This window comes from Rhinatrema bivittatum, chromosome 8, assembly GCF_901001135.1.
Source record: "Rhinatrema bivittatum chromosome 8, aRhiBiv1.1, whole genome shotgun sequence".
In the NCBI taxonomy this organism is placed as follows: Eukaryota; Metazoa; Chordata; class Amphibia; order Gymnophiona; family Rhinatrematidae; genus Rhinatrema; species Rhinatrema bivittatum.
The window spans coordinates 1,045,129-1,066,164 of record NC_042622.1 but is presented as its reverse complement, the minus strand read 5'-3'; the positions used below and the strand labels follow the sequence as shown (position 1 = coordinate 1,066,164).

At 48.2% G+C, this 21,036-nt stretch overlaps 1 protein-coding gene across 3 annotated transcripts in view; it reads right to left on the bottom strand.

The window, feature by feature from the left end:
• Positions 1–21,036, bottom strand: part of ASXL1 (ASXL transcriptional regulator 1) — a 392,468-nt gene that overhangs the window by 215,263 nt on the left and 156,169 nt on the right. For all 3 annotated transcript variants that reach the window (XM_029611257.1, XM_029611256.1, XM_029611259.1), the window contains exon 8: positions 20,864–21,027. In XM_029611257.1, the coding sequence (XP_029467117.1) occupies positions 20,864–21,027 (164 nt within the window). The remainder of the gene's footprint in view (positions 1–20,863; positions 21,028–21,036) is intronic.

The following is a 21,036-nucleotide window of genomic DNA, read 5'->3' as shown; positions in this document are numbered from 1 at the left end:
GGACTTCCTCTGAGGAAGAGTCAGTATTTGGATCCTCCCAAGTGTCCGATGAACGTGGACGAGGAGAAGATGATGGAATAGGAAGAGATGGCATCGATGGTTTCTCGAGTGGCTTCGATGGAAATAGTGGAGAAAACGATGGGGGTGGACGTGAGATTCCTGATGGACCTGGAGTAGGTTCAGGCATCGGTACTTCCTTCACTATTTCTTCTTCTATCAGTCTTTGCATCGGTACATCTGGTGGTTGTACCGGGATGGCACCGATGAGTGTCCAATTTTGCTAAAATTGGCGCGAAAAAGGAGATATCCGGCATCGGTATGGGTTGGAGTGGGACCGGCGATGGAGTCGGCGATGGCATCGGAATGGGCACCAGTGACGGGAGTGGAACAGGTACCGGCGATGGTGCTGGCATCGATGGCGGAATTGTGATCGGTGCTGGCATCGGAGGCATGTCACGGAGTGCGTCTCGAACTGCCTGGCGGATGTAACCGTCCAGTTCCGCCCTCATAGCTGGTGAAACCAGAGCAGCTACGGGGGGAGGCAGCAAAGGTGATACTGGTATCTCCGCAGGGCCCTGTGAAGGTATGGTTCCCTCGGTGGGGATCGCCTAGGAGTCGAAGGCCTCGGTGGACATGGAGAGTCCTCTCTCAGAGGTTTCTTCGGAGCTGATTCGAGACTCGTTGATGGAACTCCGGTTATAGGATCCAATTCAGGATCATGAGGCTTCCGGTGTTGATGACGATGTTTCTGCCGATGTTCGACGCCTTTCTCGATGACAGATGTAGACTTTATCGATATTTTGAAGGGGTTGGTGACGGCCGATCACCTGCTTCATCCGGTCTACGTTTTGTTTTAAGGACGATCTTCCTGATCGCTCCAGCCGGAGACGACTGTGTGGAAGTTGATGTCGATGGCATTAGTTGAAGATGGAATAAATGTTCCATTTTCTCCATGCGCAGTCTTCTGCCTTTCGGCGTCATCTCGGCGCATCTTGGGCATGTCGAAACGTCATGTCCCTCGCCGAGGCAAAGTACACACTTGATGTGTGGGTCCGTGATGGACATGGTGCAGGAACAATTCGGGCACTTCTTGAAACCCGTAGCCATAATGAAGGTCGGACAGCTGTCGATGACCTTCTGACACGGTTTAGCAGTAACGGAACTGACCGGAAAAATTTAAAGACTTACTGACGATGGAAAAAAGGGAGACCCCTATGGTGCTCTAAAGTTTTTCCGAGTTTTTTAAATGTTTTATGTAGTGAAAATTCACCACGCAGGGCTCCTAGAACCGTGAGGCTAATGGCTTCACGGAAAAAAGAAGACTGAAGGGAGACCCCTGTGGCTCGAGGGATCATGGCATGCTGGGCATGCTCAGTAGGCTCAGGATGCCAGTCAAATGTTTCTAGAAACTTTGACAGAAAATTTTCCGGGATAGGGCTCCGTCAGTGACATCACCCATATGTGAGGACTAGCATCCTGCTTGTCCTGGAATAAAAATAACTTTTTTTTTTTCACATCTCTTTATAGTGCAAGAAAAACAGAACTTATCAAGGGGAGAGACCGTTCTTCAACTAATGAAAAAATAATTTGATTCACACAAAGTCTGCACAAAAGAGTGCATAAAAAGAGCATGCCTACGGCACATGGCACCTTCAGTGTTGGCATGGTTCAATTAAATGACTGGTCCTACAATGTCATCAGGCGGAGGGGTCAGTCAGAGTAAGGAAACAGTGAAAGGGGAAGAGCTAACAGGAAGGGAAGGTTTTACACAGACCTGAGATAAGATACAAAAATCACCAGCCCAGACAGCAGCAGAAGGCAGAGAGATGGCAGCACAACTTCAGTTCTAGCAATGTTAGTTGCTAGACCTTAGACCATTCCTCACAAGGATCTTTGTGAACCTGAGGATCTTCTCGTGCTCCTGTCCTTGGCGCCTCAATAGGTCTGAAACCTATTAAAATGGCCATTCCCTTTGAAATTCCCTTTGGAACGACTTGATCTCTCTGACGCACCCTCAGCCATTAACTCATGGATCAAGATAACCAGCGAGGTTGCCGATCAATCCTGCCCAATCATTACTAAATCCTCAAAGCCACCCCAAGCCAACAGAAATCCATGGTACACCCCAGATCTTAAAAACATCAAACAAAAACTCCGCAACAAAGAGCTCCAATGGCGCAAGACCCCATCTACCAACTCACTCTTAATCTACAAAGCCCACCTCAATACATACAGGTCTGCCATTCTCAAAGCAAAAAAAGATTTTTTTGCCAAAAAAATCCACAACTTCTCATTCGACTCTAAAGCTTTATTTTCTATCGTATCATCTCTTACAAAACCCTCGCCCCCTATCATCCCAGATGAGCAAGCCTCCTGTAAAGCCAACGAACTCGCTATCTACTTCGACAACAACATATCTAATCTACTCAAACCATTCGCCTCATCTCAACCTACAACACTTCCTTTCAGCTCCACTTCACCTAATAGGAGCTTTAGCCTTACAACATTTGAGACCCCTTCCGTAATGGAGATCGCAAACATCCTTAAAAAGCTAAAACCTTCTTCTCATCCGTTGGACGCCATACCCTCCAATCTCCTACTCTCAATTCCTAACACAATCTCTCAATCGTTAGTAGACATCATCAATTGCTCTCTAACACAAGGCAAGGTTCCAGATCAATTAAAACTAGCCATTCTAAAACCCTTACTAAAAAAACCTAACCTTCCTTCAACTGATCCTGCCAACTACCGTCCAATAGCCAATCTTCCCCTGATCTCAAGAGTGATGGAAAGATTTGTAAATAAACAACTATCTGATTACCTTGAAGAGAACAACATACTCTCTCCATACCAGTTCGGATTCAGAAAATTTATTTTTTATTTTATTTATGGATTTATATACCGGGAGTTCCTGTATACAAAATCACAAAATACTGAAGCCCTACTCACATCACTATCTGACACCATCCTTCTCAACCTGGAAAAAAAAACAACCCTACCTTCTCGTTCTACTCGACTTATCCGCCGCCTTCGATATGGTCAACCACTCCATTCTACTGGAACGCCTAACAGACATCGGCATCCAAGGTGACGCACATGAATGGTTCAAATCTTTCCTTGAAGACAGATTCTATAAGGTCAGAATTAATAATAAAGAATCTCTCCCAATCAAATCAAACAGAGGAGTCCCACAAGGTTCATCCCTCTCCCCGACGCTCTTCAACATATCTACTACCTCTCTGTCATCTACTCGCAACCTCAAACTAACATACTACATTTTTGCCGACGACGTTCAAATTCTTCTTCCTATCACCGAATCCCTGCAAAAAACCTGGGCACACTGGAATTGCTGCTTACAATCCATCACCAACCTGCTCACCAACCTCAACCTCATCCTTAACTCAAATAAGACAGAAATCCTTATTTCGCAGATGAAAAACACAATCTCATCAATCCACAAAGCACACCACAACCCACTAATAACACTCATAAATCACACCTCTTCCGTCAGAGACCTTGGGGTGCGGCTTGACAAACCTATTCAACCAAAATCTTTCATCCACAATACAACCCGGAATTGTTTCTATAAACTGCAAAGTCCTCAAAAATCTGAAACCTCTTCTACACTTCAGTGACTTCAGGCTTGAGTCCAGTCTCTCATCCTTACAAAAATTAGATTACTGCAACTCTCTTCTCCTAGGCCTCCCTGCTTATATCTACCAAACCTTTACAGATGGTCCAGAATGCTGTAGCAAGAACTTCTCACAAATTCAAACAAAAGAGCACCCATCACACCCATACTCCAAAGTCTTCACTGGCTTCCCATAAAACACAGGATCACCTTCAAAAACACTAATGTATGATTCACAAGGACATCCACGGCATCGCCCACCTCAAATTAAGCTCTCAACTCCGATTCAAACTTCTGCTAGACCTATTAGAAACGCCTACAAAGGAGCCCTATACGCACCACCGATCAAAACCACTTTAAGAAACGCGCCATGTCCACAGCCGGGCCCAACCTTTGGAATTCGTTACCACCCGAGCTTCGCCAAGAACCCCTCTCTCCAAACTTTTAAAAAACACCTTAAAACATGGCTCTTCAGACAAGCCTTTCCTGAATCTCAACATTACTCTGACACGGGTCAAAAGACATAACATGACACAATGGTACCTCAGGATATAAGACATATCAGGACTTTAAGGAGGACACTTGAGCACCCATCTCTTCCGTACCATACTCTTTAAGGAGTCACCCGATCCTTAAGGATCTCTAAGGAGACTTGATCACCCATTACTCCCACATTATATCCTGTCAATCTTGTTTCAATGCCTCACTCACCTTCCTGCCTACATACTCCCTCCTTCCCTCCACCACTCAGTCATACTCTCATTGCTACCTTATGCCCTATGCTACCACCACGCCTTATCCACTATGGCAGCTGCATAATGACACTTCATATAAACGTATTTTGATATTACGCATATAGTCGCCCCAGTTGTTGTTCCCCTATTATATATATTATGTTACTCTATGATGAAGCATTTCACTATATATTATTGTTGAACTGTTGACCTGTCCTATGTTTATTGCTCAATGTTCTATGTTCGATGTAACGCCATAGCCGCGACAGTTATGTTCAATTGTAAACCGATATGATTTGATATCTTTGTTCAAGAATGTCGGTATAGAAAAATTCGAAATAAATAAATAAATAAATCCTGAGGGCCTAAAGGATCTATGCTTTCTAGACTCCTTCGCTGTTTGTCCTCCAGGAGCCTTTGACTTCACCAGCTGGGGGCACCATCTGCTGACCAGTTCCTCAGCCACAATAAAGATGGAGCCGCCAAGATGGAAGTCATGGTGTGCTGTTGCCTACACATAGTCATAAGAAGCATTTGCTAAGAATGCTGTGCCTGGCTCCACCTGGTCTCCTCTTCCAATTCCATTATGGATCTCTCAGAGACTTTCTTGAAGATGTTGAGACAATCGAAAGCATGATATGGCCACAATCCTACTGCATACTGCTGCTTGAAGTGCCAATCCACAGGCATCAAAGGCCTGTTTTGGCATAGATTCAATCTTCCAGTCCTGTGCGTCCCTAAGACTCATGCTTCCTTCAACCAATATAGTAATCTTTTTCTCGAGAACACGTAGACCAAGGTGTCCACCTCTGTGGGTCTCAATTTCTCTCGCACCTCATCCAGGAGAAGATACAACTTTTCCATAGCCTTACTTCCTTTAAAGTTTCTTCAGGTTACTTCCACTCTGTGGAGACTAGATCCCATATAGCCTTGTGGAAAGACCCTGGGAGGATTCTTTAGCCCCATCATAATGGATCCTCCTCAGGCTTAGCTTCTGCAGTCTTCAAAATCCACAGAAACTGAACATTCAAAGAGGACAACTCCTCTTTCCTAAATAAACAGACAATTGGTGAATCATCTTCCTCCCTGGAGGAGTATTCACCCTCCTCCAGTTCATCCTCCACAGCAGTCTTAAGTCTTCCTCACAGGAACCTTCAGAGGCCACCAAAAAATCCATAGATAAGGAGGACATTACAGCAGAGATAAGCCTGCCCGTGGAACAGAGAGGCGCTCCCAGAGAACCACGGAAGCCCCAAAATGGCATTATAACTCGCACATGGTTCCAAAATGGACACTACAGCCACAGGCAGCACACCATTGGGAACCAATGTAGAAGCCACTGCTAAATTTAGATTGTAAGCCCTCTAGGGATAGGGAAATACCTACAGTACCTGAATGTAATACACTTTGAAGCACTGAAAAAAGTGCAAAAAGCGGAATATAAATCTAAATATTTAAAAAAAAAAAAAAAAGTCCCCAGAGCTGCAAAGCCCTGCCTTTGGCTCCAATCTTCATCCTCCCTGCACTGCTGGCACATGGAAGAGCTCCCTGCTCCTGTCCAGCAGATTCCATAGGATAAATATAACTGCCAAGTTTGTAATCCTGGGGCATCACCATACAGTCTCCCCAGCCACTTACCCCACCAAAGACTGGAACATCCACTGCCTATTCCCGGTGTTAACTACTCTCTCTCTCTGCTGTGGAGCAACATGCCACTGCTGGAAGTTCTTTGCCCTCCACACCACAAGAAATTTTTTTAAACTTTAAAGTACAAAACAAACCCCACATTCTGTGGCACCACCACCTGCACCCACCTGACCGGGGTGGGGGTAGAGAAGAGAAAAGGTATCAGGCATAAAAGGGACACCAAATCTAAGACACTGCCAGCTAAAGAATCTAACCAATCTCCCCAGCCCTGGAAGCCTTCTGATACTTGCTATGCTCTAACCGGAGGAGGATCAGTCCTCAGACTGTCGCCTCAGGAGTAGTCTCCATTTTCTAAAACCTTTTCACCCAGCCTACAACAGGCAGCAGCATGGGAAACCAGCCTACCACCTGAGGGAGACAGAGAATACTGACAAGTTGAGGCAACACAGGATCCAGTAAAGGGTGACATCAGCAAACATGTTCTCAGCCTCCATCTGCTGGTAGGAGCGTATAACCTGTGTGTTTGGACTGATCTAGGGGGATGAAAAGGAAAGGAAAAAAAACCACAAAAACTTTTCTCTCTCTTAAATGTAACCACTGCCACAGGTTCCTCTCTATCTAAGACCAGAAAAACAATGGGGAAGGACTGAAGGTCTGTTTCATCACACATTGCGTGAGTATACAAGAACACAAGGGCCCAAATCCTGCACTCTGACAGGATCCAGTACACTAAACACTTTATACTATACTCATTTCAATGCACCACAACAATAGATCCCAAGATAATTAATACTTCTATGTGCTTGGTTATGAGAATAATGCAAGAAGAAAACATATAGTAGTCCGTCCTTTCCGCAAAAGAGCTTAAGGTCGCAGCATATCTTTCCGTCTCCTCCTCCTATCTTCTGGCATAGTTCCCATAAAATATCATCTAATCACCATACTAGCCATGTGAGCAGATTTTCAGTACTTCTCTGCCGAAATTGGTTAGCTATTTCTAGTATTCCTTGGTGTGAGAAATCCTGCAGAAGTCTCTGGGCCCATCACACCATTATCTACAGGGATTTTCATTTCATTTTTTACAAATAGATTTGTGGCCTTGCATTGTTGGTCACAGCTGAGTCCTGACTGTTCTTTTTCCCTGATGAGGTCCTTAACTGGGGCACATCTATCTCAACTTTTTCCTTATCTCCTGAGGATTCAAAAATATCACCATCACACTTATCAGGATCCCTTTCACCTGAAGCAGTAGCAATCAAAGCTCACACACCTTGTGGACGTGAACTGACCATTAGTGTGGTCTACATTTATAGCACACCACTCTAATGGCTGCTTTATCTGCCGCCACCCTCTCCCGAAAGTGGCTTGTTTTATCCATACTGAATTGTAGCGGTGCCTAATGTTCTTGCAGTACTTCTCTATATTAGAAACCTTATAAAACAGAATGTGAATCTGTTCAACATATCTTTCATTCTCCCATAACTTATGTAATGCAGTAAGCAGCATCCAGCCCCTCCAAGCAGCACCTCCTTTCTTTCCTAACCGGATTTTCTTTAGGCTAGATGCTATGGTCAGGAGAAGACAAGATCCTCTCCTTCCTAGTTTTCTATGCAAGCTTGTGCCACTATCAACCAGGGGGCTTCAATCCACCCTGAGACCATAGGAGTCTGCTCCCCTGATCCCTTCTTCCTATACAGCAGAGTTGCTTACCTGTAACAGGTGTTCTCCTAGGACAGCAGGATGTTAGTCCTCACAGATGGGTGACATCATTAGATGGAGCCCGGCAAGGAAACGTTTTGTCAAAGTTTCTAGAAATTTCTAGAAACTGACTGGCACACTGAGCATGCCCAGCATGCCACTATCCATGCAGCCATGCGGGGTCCACATCTACTAGGAGACTGAGAGATGCTGAATGTCTGAGGTCACTGCAGGGGTATATCTAAGGTGACAGCTTTGAACCCTGACTCCATCTCCATCTGCTACCAGGGGAGCACATAACCCATTGGTCCTGAGTCCATTGGGCTACAAGCTAGGAAAATAAAATAATAAACTAATGGAGAACCCCAGCAACACGAGGGTGGCGGAAGGGGTTTCCTGAGGACTAACATCCTGCTGTCCTAGGACCATCCTTATCCAAACAGTAGTGGGCGGCGAACGTTGCAGGGAGCTCTATGTTGCAGCCTTTGCAGATTTCAGTGATGGGGACTGCACGAAGTGCACCACAAACGCTGCCATGGCCCCTGAGTGCGCCTTGATGCGGCCTCCAAGGCTGAAGACCCGCCTGCTTGTAGCAGAAGGATAGCAGTCCGCCAATCAGTTGGACAGGGTCTGCTTGGCCACCACAATGCCAAGTCTGTTTTTATCAAAGGAGACAAAGAGTTGCATGATCTGCTTATGAGCTGCTGTGCGCTCAAGATAAAAGGCGAGAGCACGCTTGCAGTCAGGCTGTGCAAAAGCCTGCTCAACCTGGTGGGAATGGGGCCTCGGAAAGAAGGTGGACAAAATGATGGACTGATTGAGATGAAAATCAGTCACTACCTTAAGGCAGGAACTTAGGGTGAGTGTGTAGAACCCTAAGTTCTACACACTCACCCTAAGTATCTACCCTAAGTATCCACTCATATAGTGTGGATACGTCACTAAAGCCTAAAGCTCACTGACCCTGCAAGCGGACATGACTGCAACCAGGAAAATAACTTTCCAGGTGAGGTGTTTAAGCTCGCAGGAGCGCATAGGCTCAAGGCTGCATGAGACACGTTAGTACCACGTTGAGGTCCCAGGCCACAACAGGATGCAAAGGGGGTTTCCAGATGCAACAAAAAGCCCCTCATGAAATGGCTTATCAAGGGATGTACAGAATAGGTGTACCACTTATCCCCTGGAGATATGCGCGGATAGAACTCAAGTGGACTCAGATCGAGGGTAAGTCTGTAGCCCAGACGCCAGAGGAACCACAAATAGTCCAGCAGTCGTGGGGTGGGGTATGAGAAAGGGTCTATACCCTTCGCCTCACACCAGACAGAGAACCTCCTCCACTTCAACTGATAAGACTTCCTGGTAGAAGGCTTTCGGGAAGCCACCACTACCTTCGGCACATTATCAGAGACTATCCTTTCAACATCCAGGAAGTAAGGGCCAGCAAGCAGAGGTTTGGATGGCGCAATCTGCCCTGGTCCTGCATGATCAGGTCAGGGGAGGTGCCCAGGCGTATGGGCTCCCAGATTGATAGGTCGCGCAGGATCGGGAAACCAGACTTGTTGCCGACCAATATAGGACAACCAGAACCATGGTGCCCCTGTCCTGCTGGAGCTTCACGAGAGTCTTCCCCACCAGCAGGAGTGGAGGATTCATGTACAGAAGGCCCTTGCCCCAAAACAGTAAAGGCATCCGAGGCTGGTTCCCCGTCTTCCCTGTACAGGGAGCAAAAGCGGATCACTTTGAAATTCCCAGGGGAGGCAAAGAGGTCCACGTCCAGAACGCCCCACAGGCGGAAGATTTAGTCTGCGACTGTCGGGTTGAGCAACCACTCATATGGGTGAAATGCTCGACAAGCGGTCCACCACCATGTTCTCTGCCCCTGCCAGGTAAACTGCTCTCAGGAGGATGTCCCGGGATAGGGCCCAAGCTCAAATCTGTACCGCTTCCTGCTTGATTATGTACCACATCTCAACTTGGTTTTTGGTCTGGATCAAAACCACTTTGTGGGCCAGGTGATCCTGGAACACCCCCAGAGGGCACACCGGATTGCTTGCAGTTCCAGGAAGTTTATTTGACAACTTGCTTCTTGTTTTGCCACATGCCTTGTGTGCAGAGGCTGCCCACATGTGCCCCCTAGCCCAAGGTGGAGGTATCGGTGCTTGGAAGAAGAGGCCCTTTTCCAAGTGGTCAGACTCTCCAAACAGGAGAGGGAGTCTCGGAGCAGCGAAGTAATTTGGACTTGCGCCAAGAGGTCCTGGGTGGCTTGAAGCCACTGCGAGCGGAGAGTCCACTGCACTACCCGTATGGCTAGCCGGGCAAGTGGAGTGGCATGAACCGATGCCACCATGTGGTCCAGCAAGCGGAGAAGTAACCGAGCAGAGACTGTCAGATGCCGTCGGATGGAGTGTGCTAATGATGCCAGGGTCTGAGCGTGCTCCCTGGGGAGGAACGCTCTGGCTAGAGTTGTGTCCAGCAGAGCCCCAATGAATGCTAGCTGCTTGGAGGCACTCAAATGAGATTGGGGGAAAATGATCACAAACCCCAGTGACTGCAGCACCGTGGCTGTCAAGCGGAGGGAGCGCAGCATTCCCTCCTGCGTGGTGCTCCTGATGAGCCAGTCGTCCAGGTAGGGGAACACATGCACTCCATTGTAGTGCAGGTGTGACCCTACCACTGCCAGACATTTCGTAAAGACCCACAGGACTAAAGTGAGGTCGAATGGCAGCACTTGGTATTGGAAACGTCTGTGGCCCACTACGAAGCGGGGATACTTTCCTGTGAGGCAGGAATATTGCTATGTGGGCAAAAGAGTCCTTCAAATCGAGAGAGCAGAGCCAATCTCCTTTGCGAAGGAGAGGAATCAGGATGCCCAGGGAGACCATTTGAACCATTCTCGCTGCAAGAACTTGTTTAAGGCTCTGAGATCGAGAATGGGCCGGAAGCCGTCTGTTTCCTTTGGTATCAGAAAATATCTCGAATAGAACCCCTGGCCCTTTTGAGAGCAAGGCACGAGCTCTACAGCTCCGGCCTTCAACAAGGCTGAGAGCTCCAACTCGAGAATTTTCTGATGCCTCTACAGGTCCCACACTAGGGGTGGCGGAGAATCCGTCGGGACCATCCTGAAATTCAGGTGGTAACCGTGATGTAGGATGGCCAGAACCCAGCAGTAGGTGGTAATAGGGGGCCAGCAGTCTGTGAACAGACATTGCCGGCCCCCGACCGGTGGGCAGGGGTCCATGGGCACCGCAAGCTGGCATCCACTCTCTCACCGCCAGTCATAAGCGGACTGGACTGGGCTGTGGAGCGGGTTGGGGCCTGGGGGCATGCTGTTGGCAAGGCCGGCCCCTGGCTGCAGTGCGTAGTGCCCTGGTACGAGAAGCCGGAGGGTAGTAAATCCTCTGGTGGTAGAAGGACTTGCGAGGTCCTTGACATGGGGATCTTCGCATGGAGGACAGTGGGTCCAAGGTGCTGGCCGAGAGCTGCTACAAGGTCTCGTGATGGTCCTTAAGCTGAGTGACCACATCTCTGACCTTGTCTCCAAAGAGATTTTCTCCGGTGCAAGATAGGTCTGCCAGCTTCTCCTGGACTTCTGGCCAAAGGCTGGAGGACCGAAACCAGGCCACACGGCGGGCACTAATGCCCACAGCCGATACTCTGGCCGCTGTCTCAAAGACATTGTAAGTGGACCTTACCTCATGCTTCCCGGCCTCCAGGCCCTTCTGTACTACTGCCTCCAGCGCATCCTGCTGCTGAAGCAGGTGCTCCACTAGCTCCTGAACTTGTTTCTACAAGTTCCTGTTGTATTGAGCCATGTATAACTGGTAGGAGGAGATACGGGAAATAAGCATTGCCCCTTGAAACGCCCTCCTTCCAAGGGCATCTAGGGCCCTATGCTCTAGGCCTGGAGGGGCGGAGAAACGACTACAAGATTTTTTGGCCTTTTTTTTTTTTTTTTTAAGGAAGACTCCACAACCACAGACTGGTGGAGGAGCAGATGCTTCTGAAAGCCAAGAGCCTGTTGGACCAGATATAGGGCATCTGTCTTCCGGTTGACTGGGGGGGACAGATCCCAGGTGCTCCCACATCCTGTATAGAAGTTCTAAGAGAATTTCATGGATTGGGATAGCTAGCACCTCCTTCAGGACATCCATAAACTGGAAAACCTCCAGCATTTTGTGGCGGGCATCCTCCTCCGTGAGGAGCTGGAAAGGAATGGCTTCCGCCATAGCCTGGACAAAGCTCGCAAAGGGGAGGTCTTCTGGGGGAGAGCGATGCCTCTCATCCGGCGGAGAAGGCTCAAAAGGCAAGTCGCCAGAGTCATCGGAAGAGGTCTCCAATAAATCATCACCCAAGGGATCATAAGGCACGTCTTCTTCACTAACGTCCATTGGAAGGTGGCAAGGGAGGGCAGCGCCCATGCCCTTCGGCAGTGACATCGAGGGATGTCTTGGCAGTGTCTGTGCCAGGGGCCGCAAGGGCACCAACGGAATTGGGGGCATTGACAGTGCCGAGGACACAGTGAGCCCCCGAGGGAATAGACGGCCCTGGGAACAAGTTCGGGGAGGCACACTCGAGGGCTTCAGGCGCGGTTTTGCATCTTCCTCCTCAGAGGACCTGGGAATCTCTATCACTCAGGAGGGGGACCTCTGTGGTCGATGGGGAACTGAAAGAGCCCCAGGCACCGGCTGCATTGGTAGACGCCCAAGAGGACATCGAGACGCTCCAGCAGGGGTGCTAATAGCGCAGGCGCTGGCTCCGGTATGGGGGCCCACGCCAGGGGCGGTTCAAAGCTCCGGAGGGCTCAAAGCACCGCCTGCTGCAACCTGTGGTCAGACTCCTCCTGAAACTCCAGTGAAGAGAACGCGGACGACAGAGGACGATGACAAGGCATCACTGGAGCTTCCACGGGGGGGGGCAGCAGAGTAGGCTCGGTGCCCAGCACCGCACTCTGTGGGGAACGCCTGGGACTCTCGGGCTTGGAAGAGGATGGTGCCTCTTCACCACGGGGTTGCTTCGGAGGAAGCTTGGCATGGGCCGGTGCTCCTCCAGAGTCGACACCGGTGCCGTGCAATGACGGCCGGTGCCAGTGCTCCTCCTCTGTGCTCAGCCCGGTCTTTCTCCAGCAATGAGGTTGCAGACAATCCAGATGCCTTGGAACAGTGCAACGATGGCAAGGGCTGGTCCCCCAAGCCCCTCTCATCTCACTGAGGAACTGGACAGGATGCAGAAAGGTGACTTTGCATCTGAGGGGTCTCCACAGTCCCTCGGTGTCGAAGCCTCCGACTTTATGGCATCTTACCCAGACGGGAACAACGGCCCTAGGGGGTCTTCTGGGCTCAGTCAGGGCACCAGTGGACATCGTGGGAAGCTCCCAGGCAGAGGATACAGACCTCGTGCGGATCCGTGAGAGATATGGTCCGCGAGCACTGGGGGCACTTACAAAACCCAGAGAACTCCATGAAAACAAGCCAGAGAATAATCGATGGCCGGCGGCCACCGGGAGGCGACACACTCAGGATAGACCACAAAAAAAATGAAAAACCTAACAAGACGCCGGAGGTACCGACAGCGAAGAGGGACCCCCTGTGGAGGATACTGGAGGGAAAAATCCACAATTTAAAAAACTTTTTGAAGGAAAAAGGAGAGAGTTCCGAGAACCACGAGGCAACTGCTTTCCAGAAAAAGCAAGTTTGCTTACTGTAAACGGTGTTTCTGTAGATAGCACTATGTCACAGGGGCTACCGGTGCCACTGGTTGTCCCCTATCACATGATAGGAGCGAGGGACTGCCGGCCGGCCCCTGTGACATAGTAAGGGCAAAGGCTATCGGCGCCATTTTGAATACTGGCAGCCGACGGCCAAAGTACAGGAGATCACTCCTGGACACCCGCTGGACCACCAGGGACTTTTGGCAAGTCTTGGGGGGGGGGGGGGGGGGGGGGAGTCAGGAGGGTGGGGGGTTATAGTTAATTAAATTTAAAGGGTTGGTATGGGGGGGCGGGGGTTTGTTTTGTTTTTTTTCAACAAAGAGAACACTAGAAGTTTTCTGATCTGGGGAGTGGACAGAAATGGCCCTCCCCAGACCTGAAAACGAAATGGGGCAAAAAAAAATGTTATGCCCTCCCCTAATTTGCTCCATAATACACCAGATGCCCAGGAACAGAGCCGGTTTAGCACACCATTTTTTTTTTTTTTAATTTTCCAGCTCTGAATCCTAGGTGCGTCTTATGGAGCGAAAAATACGGTAACTGCGGAATTCCTTTGGATATGCACCAGGCGGAGTAACGTTTTCATTTGAAACTGTAATTACATCTAGTTGATTGCTTCCTAGACTCTATTAGTACTTTTTGGGCTGTCGTGGATATGCCTTGTTCTGTTAGTAGGAACCGCTTAACCTCCATGCTGTCAAATGGAGGGAGGAGTGCAGCGGGTGGAGAAGTGTTCCCTGCTGTTGAACTAACAGATCTGGTTGACTTGGTAGTCGAATTGGGTCTGTGATGGAGAGACATAGGAGGTAGCTGAACCACGGATGTCTGGGCTAGGCGGGTGCTATTAGTATCAACTGAGCTGGGCCTGCTATGCATTTTTGAATTGTCCTTGTGATAAGTGGTATGGGTGGAAAGGCATACATTAGGCTTCCCTTCCAAGGAATTAGGAAAGCTTCTTGCGCTACTCTGTTTGGACTGGGCCAGTGTGAGCAGAAACGGGGAACCTGTGTGCTCATTTCTGTTGCAAAAAGGTCCATCGTCAGGATCCCTCACTGCAGGAATATCCCCTGAGCTACTTGTTGATTGAGTGACCGGTCGTGAGGATAAAATACTCAACTCAGTCTGTCTACCCTGGTATTGGCTATTCCCGGCAGGTAAGTTGCTTGCAGATGAATGGAATTTTGATGCGCCTGTTGGAAGATCAGCAGGGCTTCCCGGCATAGGGACCATGAACCAGACCCTCCTTGTTTGTTTACATAAAACATCGCTATTTGGTTGTCCATATATATCATGACCCTGCGTCCCCGTAGGTGATTTCGGAATGCCTGCAGGGCGTTTCGAATTGCTCTGAGTTCTAGTAAGTTTATCTGTAACTTTTGCTCCGGAGTCGACCATAGACCTTGTGTTTCGAGACAGTCTAGATGCGCTCCCCAACCCTTGTGAGACGCATCGGTGGTAAGTACTGCATTGTGAGGGGGGGTGGGGGGCCTGAACAATGCTCCCTTGGATAGCGTGGATCTCAAAACCACTAAGTTATATCCCTCCTCATGTCTGCGGTAAGTATCAGGCGTTTTGTCAATGGTTGCGAGTGTTGCTTCCATTGCCGTTTCAATCCCCACTGTAGACGACACATATGTAGTCTGGTGTTGGGTACTGTGAAGATGGCTGCCGCCATATGACCCAAGACTGTCAAGATTTGTTTTGCTGTAGGTTTGCGCATCTGGTTGAGAGAGCGAAGGAGTTGACATCTCCTTTTTCCTGTCCTCTGATAGGTACGCCCTGTTGTGTGTGGTATCCAGACGAGCTCCAATGAACTGTAGGATTTGAGTTGGTTTCAAATTTGATTTGTGATAGTTGATTATTAGTCCCTACTTTTGTAAGCAGTTGATCACCTGTTGAAGATGCTATACTAGTTTGTCCGGAGTCGAGGCTACTATGAGCCAATCATCCAGATATGGAAAGATTATCATTCCTTTTTGACTGAGGGGACTCACCACTACTATCATACATTTGGTGAAAACTCTGGGTACTGCCGAAAGGCCAAAGGAAAGAACATTGTACTGGTAATGCTGTTGCTTGTATCGAAAGTATAGGTAGTGCCACGAGGATGGATGAATAGGAATGTGGGTATAGGCATCCTTCAAGTCTATTGAGCACATCCAATCGTTGGGTTGTAGGAGAGGCAGAATCAATTTTAGGGACACCATTTTGAATTTTTGACTAAATTCTTGTTCAAGTTTCAGAGATCCAGAATTGGGCGAAAGCCACCGGATTTCTTGGGAATAAGGAATAAGAATAGAAGCCCGTGTTTCGGGCTTTCGATGGAACAACTCGGATTGCCCATTGCTGGAGGAGAGAGGTGACTTCTTCTTCGAGCTGAGGATGAAATTTTTGTGGCGACTGAATCTCAAGTTGAGGGAGAAGGGGTTTTCCTGTAAACTGAAGCTGATAGCCCTGTTTTTCTATGTCGAGAACCCAGTGGTCGGATGTTATAGCTTCCCAAGCTGGAAGGTGATATGTGATCCTTCCAGGGGGCGCTTGAGATAGTAGTGGTGGCAGTATCTTTAAAAAGATTGTATTGATTTGATTGGGGCTGCAGGTTGTTGGCCCTATTGTCTTTGGGTTCTTGGCTTGCCCCTCCTATTTTGTGGTTGATGTGGTTGAGGTTGTGGCCGTTGGTATGACGGGGGTCTATATTGTTGGAAGGATCGGTAAGGGCGACGTGAAAACTGTTGTCGCCGGGAATTCCCCAAGTAGTGGCGGGAAGACGAAAAAGTAGATGGGGTCATTAAAGACTAGATGGCTACCACTTGTTCCTTTAGTTTGGTAACTGTGTCATGGAATCGCTCTCTGAACAAATTGTCTCCAGTACATGGTAAGCTGGCGAGCTTGTCAATTAGGTCTTCTCTGATAGCACTAGCCTGGAGCCATGCTACCCTACGAGCTGTAATGGCCGTAGCTGAAGCTCTAGATGAGGTTTTGAAGCCTTCATAAATGGCTCGCAGATGTTGAGAGCACTCCTCCATGTCCTGGAGTAGAGGTGGAATCGGCTCCGCGGTGGAGGTGAGCAGTCCTTTCGTCGTCTGGATACATTCATACATAAGAACATGCCATACTGGGTCAGACCAAGGGTCCATCAAGCCCAGCATCCTGTTTCCAACAGTGGCCAATCCAGGTCATAAGAACCTGGCAAGTACCCAAAAACTAAGTCTATTCCATGTTACCGTTGCTAGTAATAGCAGTGGTTATTATCTAAGTCAACTTAATTAATAGCAGGTAATGGACTTCTTCTCCAAGAACTTATCCAATCCTTTTTTAAACACAGCTATACTAACTGCACTAACCACATCTTCTGGCAACAAATTCCAGAGTTTAATTGTGCGTTGAGTGAAAAAGAACTTTCTCTGATTAGTTTTAAATGTGCCACATGCTAACTTCATGGAGTGCCCCCTAGTCTTTCTATTATCCGAAAGAGTAAAAAACCGATTCACATCTACCCATTCTAGACCTCTCATGATTTTAAACACCTCTATCATATCCCCCCTCAGCCGTCTCTTCTCCAAGCTTCAAAGTCCTAAGCTCTTTAGTCTTTCCTCATAGGGGAGCTGTTCCATTCCCTTTATCATTTTGGTAGCCCTTCTCTGTACCTTCTCCATCGCAATTATATCTTTTTTGAGATGCGGCGACCAGAATTGTACACAGTATTCAAGGTGCGGTCTCACCATGGAGCGATACAGAGGCATTATGACATTTTCCGTTTTATTCACCATTCCCTTTCTAATAATTCCCAACATTCTGTTTGCTTTTTTGACTGCCGCAGCACACTGAACCGACGATTTCAATGTGTTATCCACTATGACGCCTAGATCTCTTTCTTGGGTTGTAGCACCTAATATGGAACCTAACATTGTGTAACTATAGCATGGGTTATTTTTCCCTATATGCATCACCTTGCACTTGTCCACATTAAATTTCATCTGCCATTTTGATGCCCAATTTTCCAGCCTCACAAGGTCTTACTGCATGTACTGTACAGTGTAGAATTGATGGTGGTGTAAACGCGTGGCTAACATGGAGTTTTGATATATTTTCCTTGCGAACTCATCTAAACAATGATTAACTCGTCGGTTGGAGGCATGTGTTTTTGATTTCTTAGATCGCTGCATAGCGGACTCGATCACTATAGATGCATGCGGCAACTGAGGTAGGGTGTAACGTGATGACTTAGGCATACGGAATTTGAGATCAGTTTTCCGTGATACAGCAGAAAGCGAGTGGGGAGTCTCCCAAGATTTCTGAAGTACGTTGTCCAACACTTGTTGTGGGGGAAGAGATGTCTGTTCCCCTGGAGTATCAAAGATCTTTAACAGTCCGAGTGTTTCAGACCTCGGATCGGGAAGTTTTTGGATATCCAAGTGTAAGATAGCTCCAAGTTTGTCTAAAAACTTTGGATAAGTCAAGTCTTCGGGCAGTGAATATGGTTCCTGCAGGTGCTCTGGCGGGTCTGACGGGTACCCGGTAGAAGAGCTTGGTGAAGAGTGAGGGGAAGGCGAGTCCGCAGGAGATTTATGAGCTGGTGATGTAGGCAGAGGCGGTCATGGTGAAAGCAAGGGATCTACAGGTATTTCCTCAGAGTGCTATGGTGGTTCAGGAGAATTGGAGGAGGATATGTGGGGCAAATTAAACGAGGATTGAAGGGAGTCAAAGAATCCTGATAATGCCGCCGACAAATCAGAGAAAGCCTGTCGCGCTAGAGGCGGCATTTGTGGACGAGGAGTATGCGACGGAGGCGCTGATGAGCCTAGAAAGTCAGGGTCTGGAAGCAAAGCTTTTGATCCTGTAGGACAAGTATGCTTTCCCGCTATCATCTTTTTGGGTAATGGCTGCGGGATATCATCAGTATTCCATGGTCGTGCATGTGATTGTAGTGATACCCCCGAGAGTGAAGAGGAGGCGGCCAGAGAGGTATTCATACCACTTCTGCCTCAGAGGCGGAGGTAGGCTTTGAAGTTTGTGCATGGTGAGATGAACTTGTATCAGAAAGTTCTAGCTCAGATCTATGTGCTCTTTTGTCTTTATGGCCATGTTTGCATTTGGTATGGTGGACATGTCAGTGATGATTGCCCCCAGAGCTGGTAGAATGTTTCCTGTAATGGCAAGCCCCCTCAGTCGATGACTTGCGTCGACATTTCCCGGTCCTATCTCTTTCCTGTGATTTTGATGACAAGGATCGGTGAGAGTATGCACCGGCGTCGCTTCAAACAAGGTGGAGTGCGCCGAATGAAAACTACTCTGGGGTGAGTACCTGCGTTTTTGCGTCAAGTGCGTCGGCCTCCACACTCGATGAGGTGGTTTCTCCGGGTTTTGCGCTGGTTTTGATGCCCATTTCGCACGTTCTGGCGTCGTATCCCCCGGCTTCGGCACCAGTTGCACTGCATGCATTGGCTTCGGCGTCAGTTGAGTCAGCGTTGGCTTATGATGCTTGGGCGTCTTCTCTCAATGCACTGACTTCGGTGCTTCGTGCGCCGGCGTCTGCGCCAAAGTTTTTGATTTTTTGCCCCTTGGACAATGATGGAGTCATGGGCTGTTGTGGGCCAGATCCCTGGTTTCCGCTCGGAGTCTCTTTTGGCAGCAAGTCCAGACCCCTCTTCGATATTTTGTCGTGGGACTGTTTTGTACTTACAGTTCCCATTGACCCTCCAGGCCTGGAGATTTTGGGGTCCAATGACTATGCTCTCCTCGCAGCTGGGGCTTGAGTTTTCGATGGCCCTGGTGAGGAGTGAGCTTCTGGGGGGGGGGGGGGGGGGGGGGGGGCGCGTAGGAACTTCCCCCACTGCTCCAAAGATCTTGAATCTTGTGGGTGCGCTGCCTCTGGGCCCTTGGAGACATTCGGCCGCAGCTTTCACAGTTGGCCTGAATGTGGTCGGGCCCAAGGCATCAGTAACACTGATGGACATGATTTTCCCGCATGGACAGGGCTTAAATCCCGACGGCCTACTCTGCTTTTTAGACATTTTCTTCTCAAAAAAAAAAATTTGCTGAGGAGAAAAAAGCTCCGCATGCGATCCCGTGCGCAGAAAAAAACCCAGATTGAGGAGAATCTGTTACTTTCCTGCGCCGGAACACACGCGCAGCCACAGAGGCAAAAAAGTCTAACCTCTGCTTGGAAAAGCTCCGCCTCCCGGGCCCTGAATGACAGTTCCCATGACAGCATGGCTAATTCAGCCCTGCTATCAACGGGAAAAAAACAAGACTGAAGAGGGACCCATCTGTTAGGACTACCATCCTGCTGGCCCGCAACAGCCCATGACTCCATTTTCTTATGTTCTTATCATTTTCTTATGTTCTTATAGAACGGGTAGATGTGAATCTGTTATTTACTCTTTCGGATAGTAGAAAGACTAGAGGGCACAATTAAACTCTGGAATTTGTTGCCAGAGGATGTGGTTAGTGCAGTTAATATAGTTTTGTTTAAAAAAGGATTGGATAAGTTCTTGGAGGAGAAGTCCATTACCTGCTATTAAGTTCACCTAGAGAATAGCCACTGCCATTAGCAATGGTTACATGGAATAGACTTAGTTTTTGAGTACTTGCAAGGTTCTTATAGCCTGGATTGGCCACTGTTGGAAACAGGATGCTGGGCTTGATGGACCCTTGGTCTGACCCAGTATGGCATTTTCTTATGTTCTTATGTCCTGGGATAAAACATATTACACACTGTCAGCATGTATAAACAGTCACACTGATTAGATACCATGAAGTACTAACATCACAATAATCAAGCTCATATAAATCCCTGGAATCTTGTTGATTACTCCAATCTTGTTCCATCACACACTGCATTCGGTGTTGCTCCAGGATCTGGGGTCTCAAGAGGAGGGAATAGGTGCACCCCCAGAAGCTACACATCATAAGATAAGAGACACTGCAGACTGTGAGGAGGAGTCAAAGACATGCTAAGATCCTAAGCCCTTCTGCAGAAAAGACAGTCACATCATTCCTACTACAAATATATATTTTCTTTTTACATTATTCTCATAACTGAGCACATTATAAATATTAATTGCCCTGGGATCTACTCAAGTTCTAGTGAAGTGTGAGTATAGTATGAAGTATCTAGATTACTGGATCCTTTCAGAGAGGAAGTCTGTAGGATCTGGATCCTTTGTGTACTTGTATCCTTCACCACACCCCTACACAGTGTGTGACAGAACAGGGTCCTGAACCAGAAATTAAGTTATGAAGACTTCCAGGTGATTGCTGGTCCATTACATTGTCTACAATGCAGTTACTCATTAATATGGAAGGATTTAGGCTGGGGAGAAAATGCATTGGGCAGAAAGCATGAATGCATGCACAAGAGAACAGATCAAGTGGTGGAGAGAAGTTAGAGGCAGGAGAACAGAGCTAAAGGGAAGGTAGGCATAGGCCTTTTCCTTTCTCTACCTGTCTGTCAACCTCTGGCAGGAGGAGAAGCAGCTGTTGCTGACAATGTGGCGGCAGAACACCGAAAGTTCGCAGATTTAGCAGAGCGCGCAGATTCGTGTTTACAAGGATGGACCCTGGAGTTTCAAAATCAATCTCTTCTCCTCTGTTCCGTTTCACCTGCCCTGCAGATT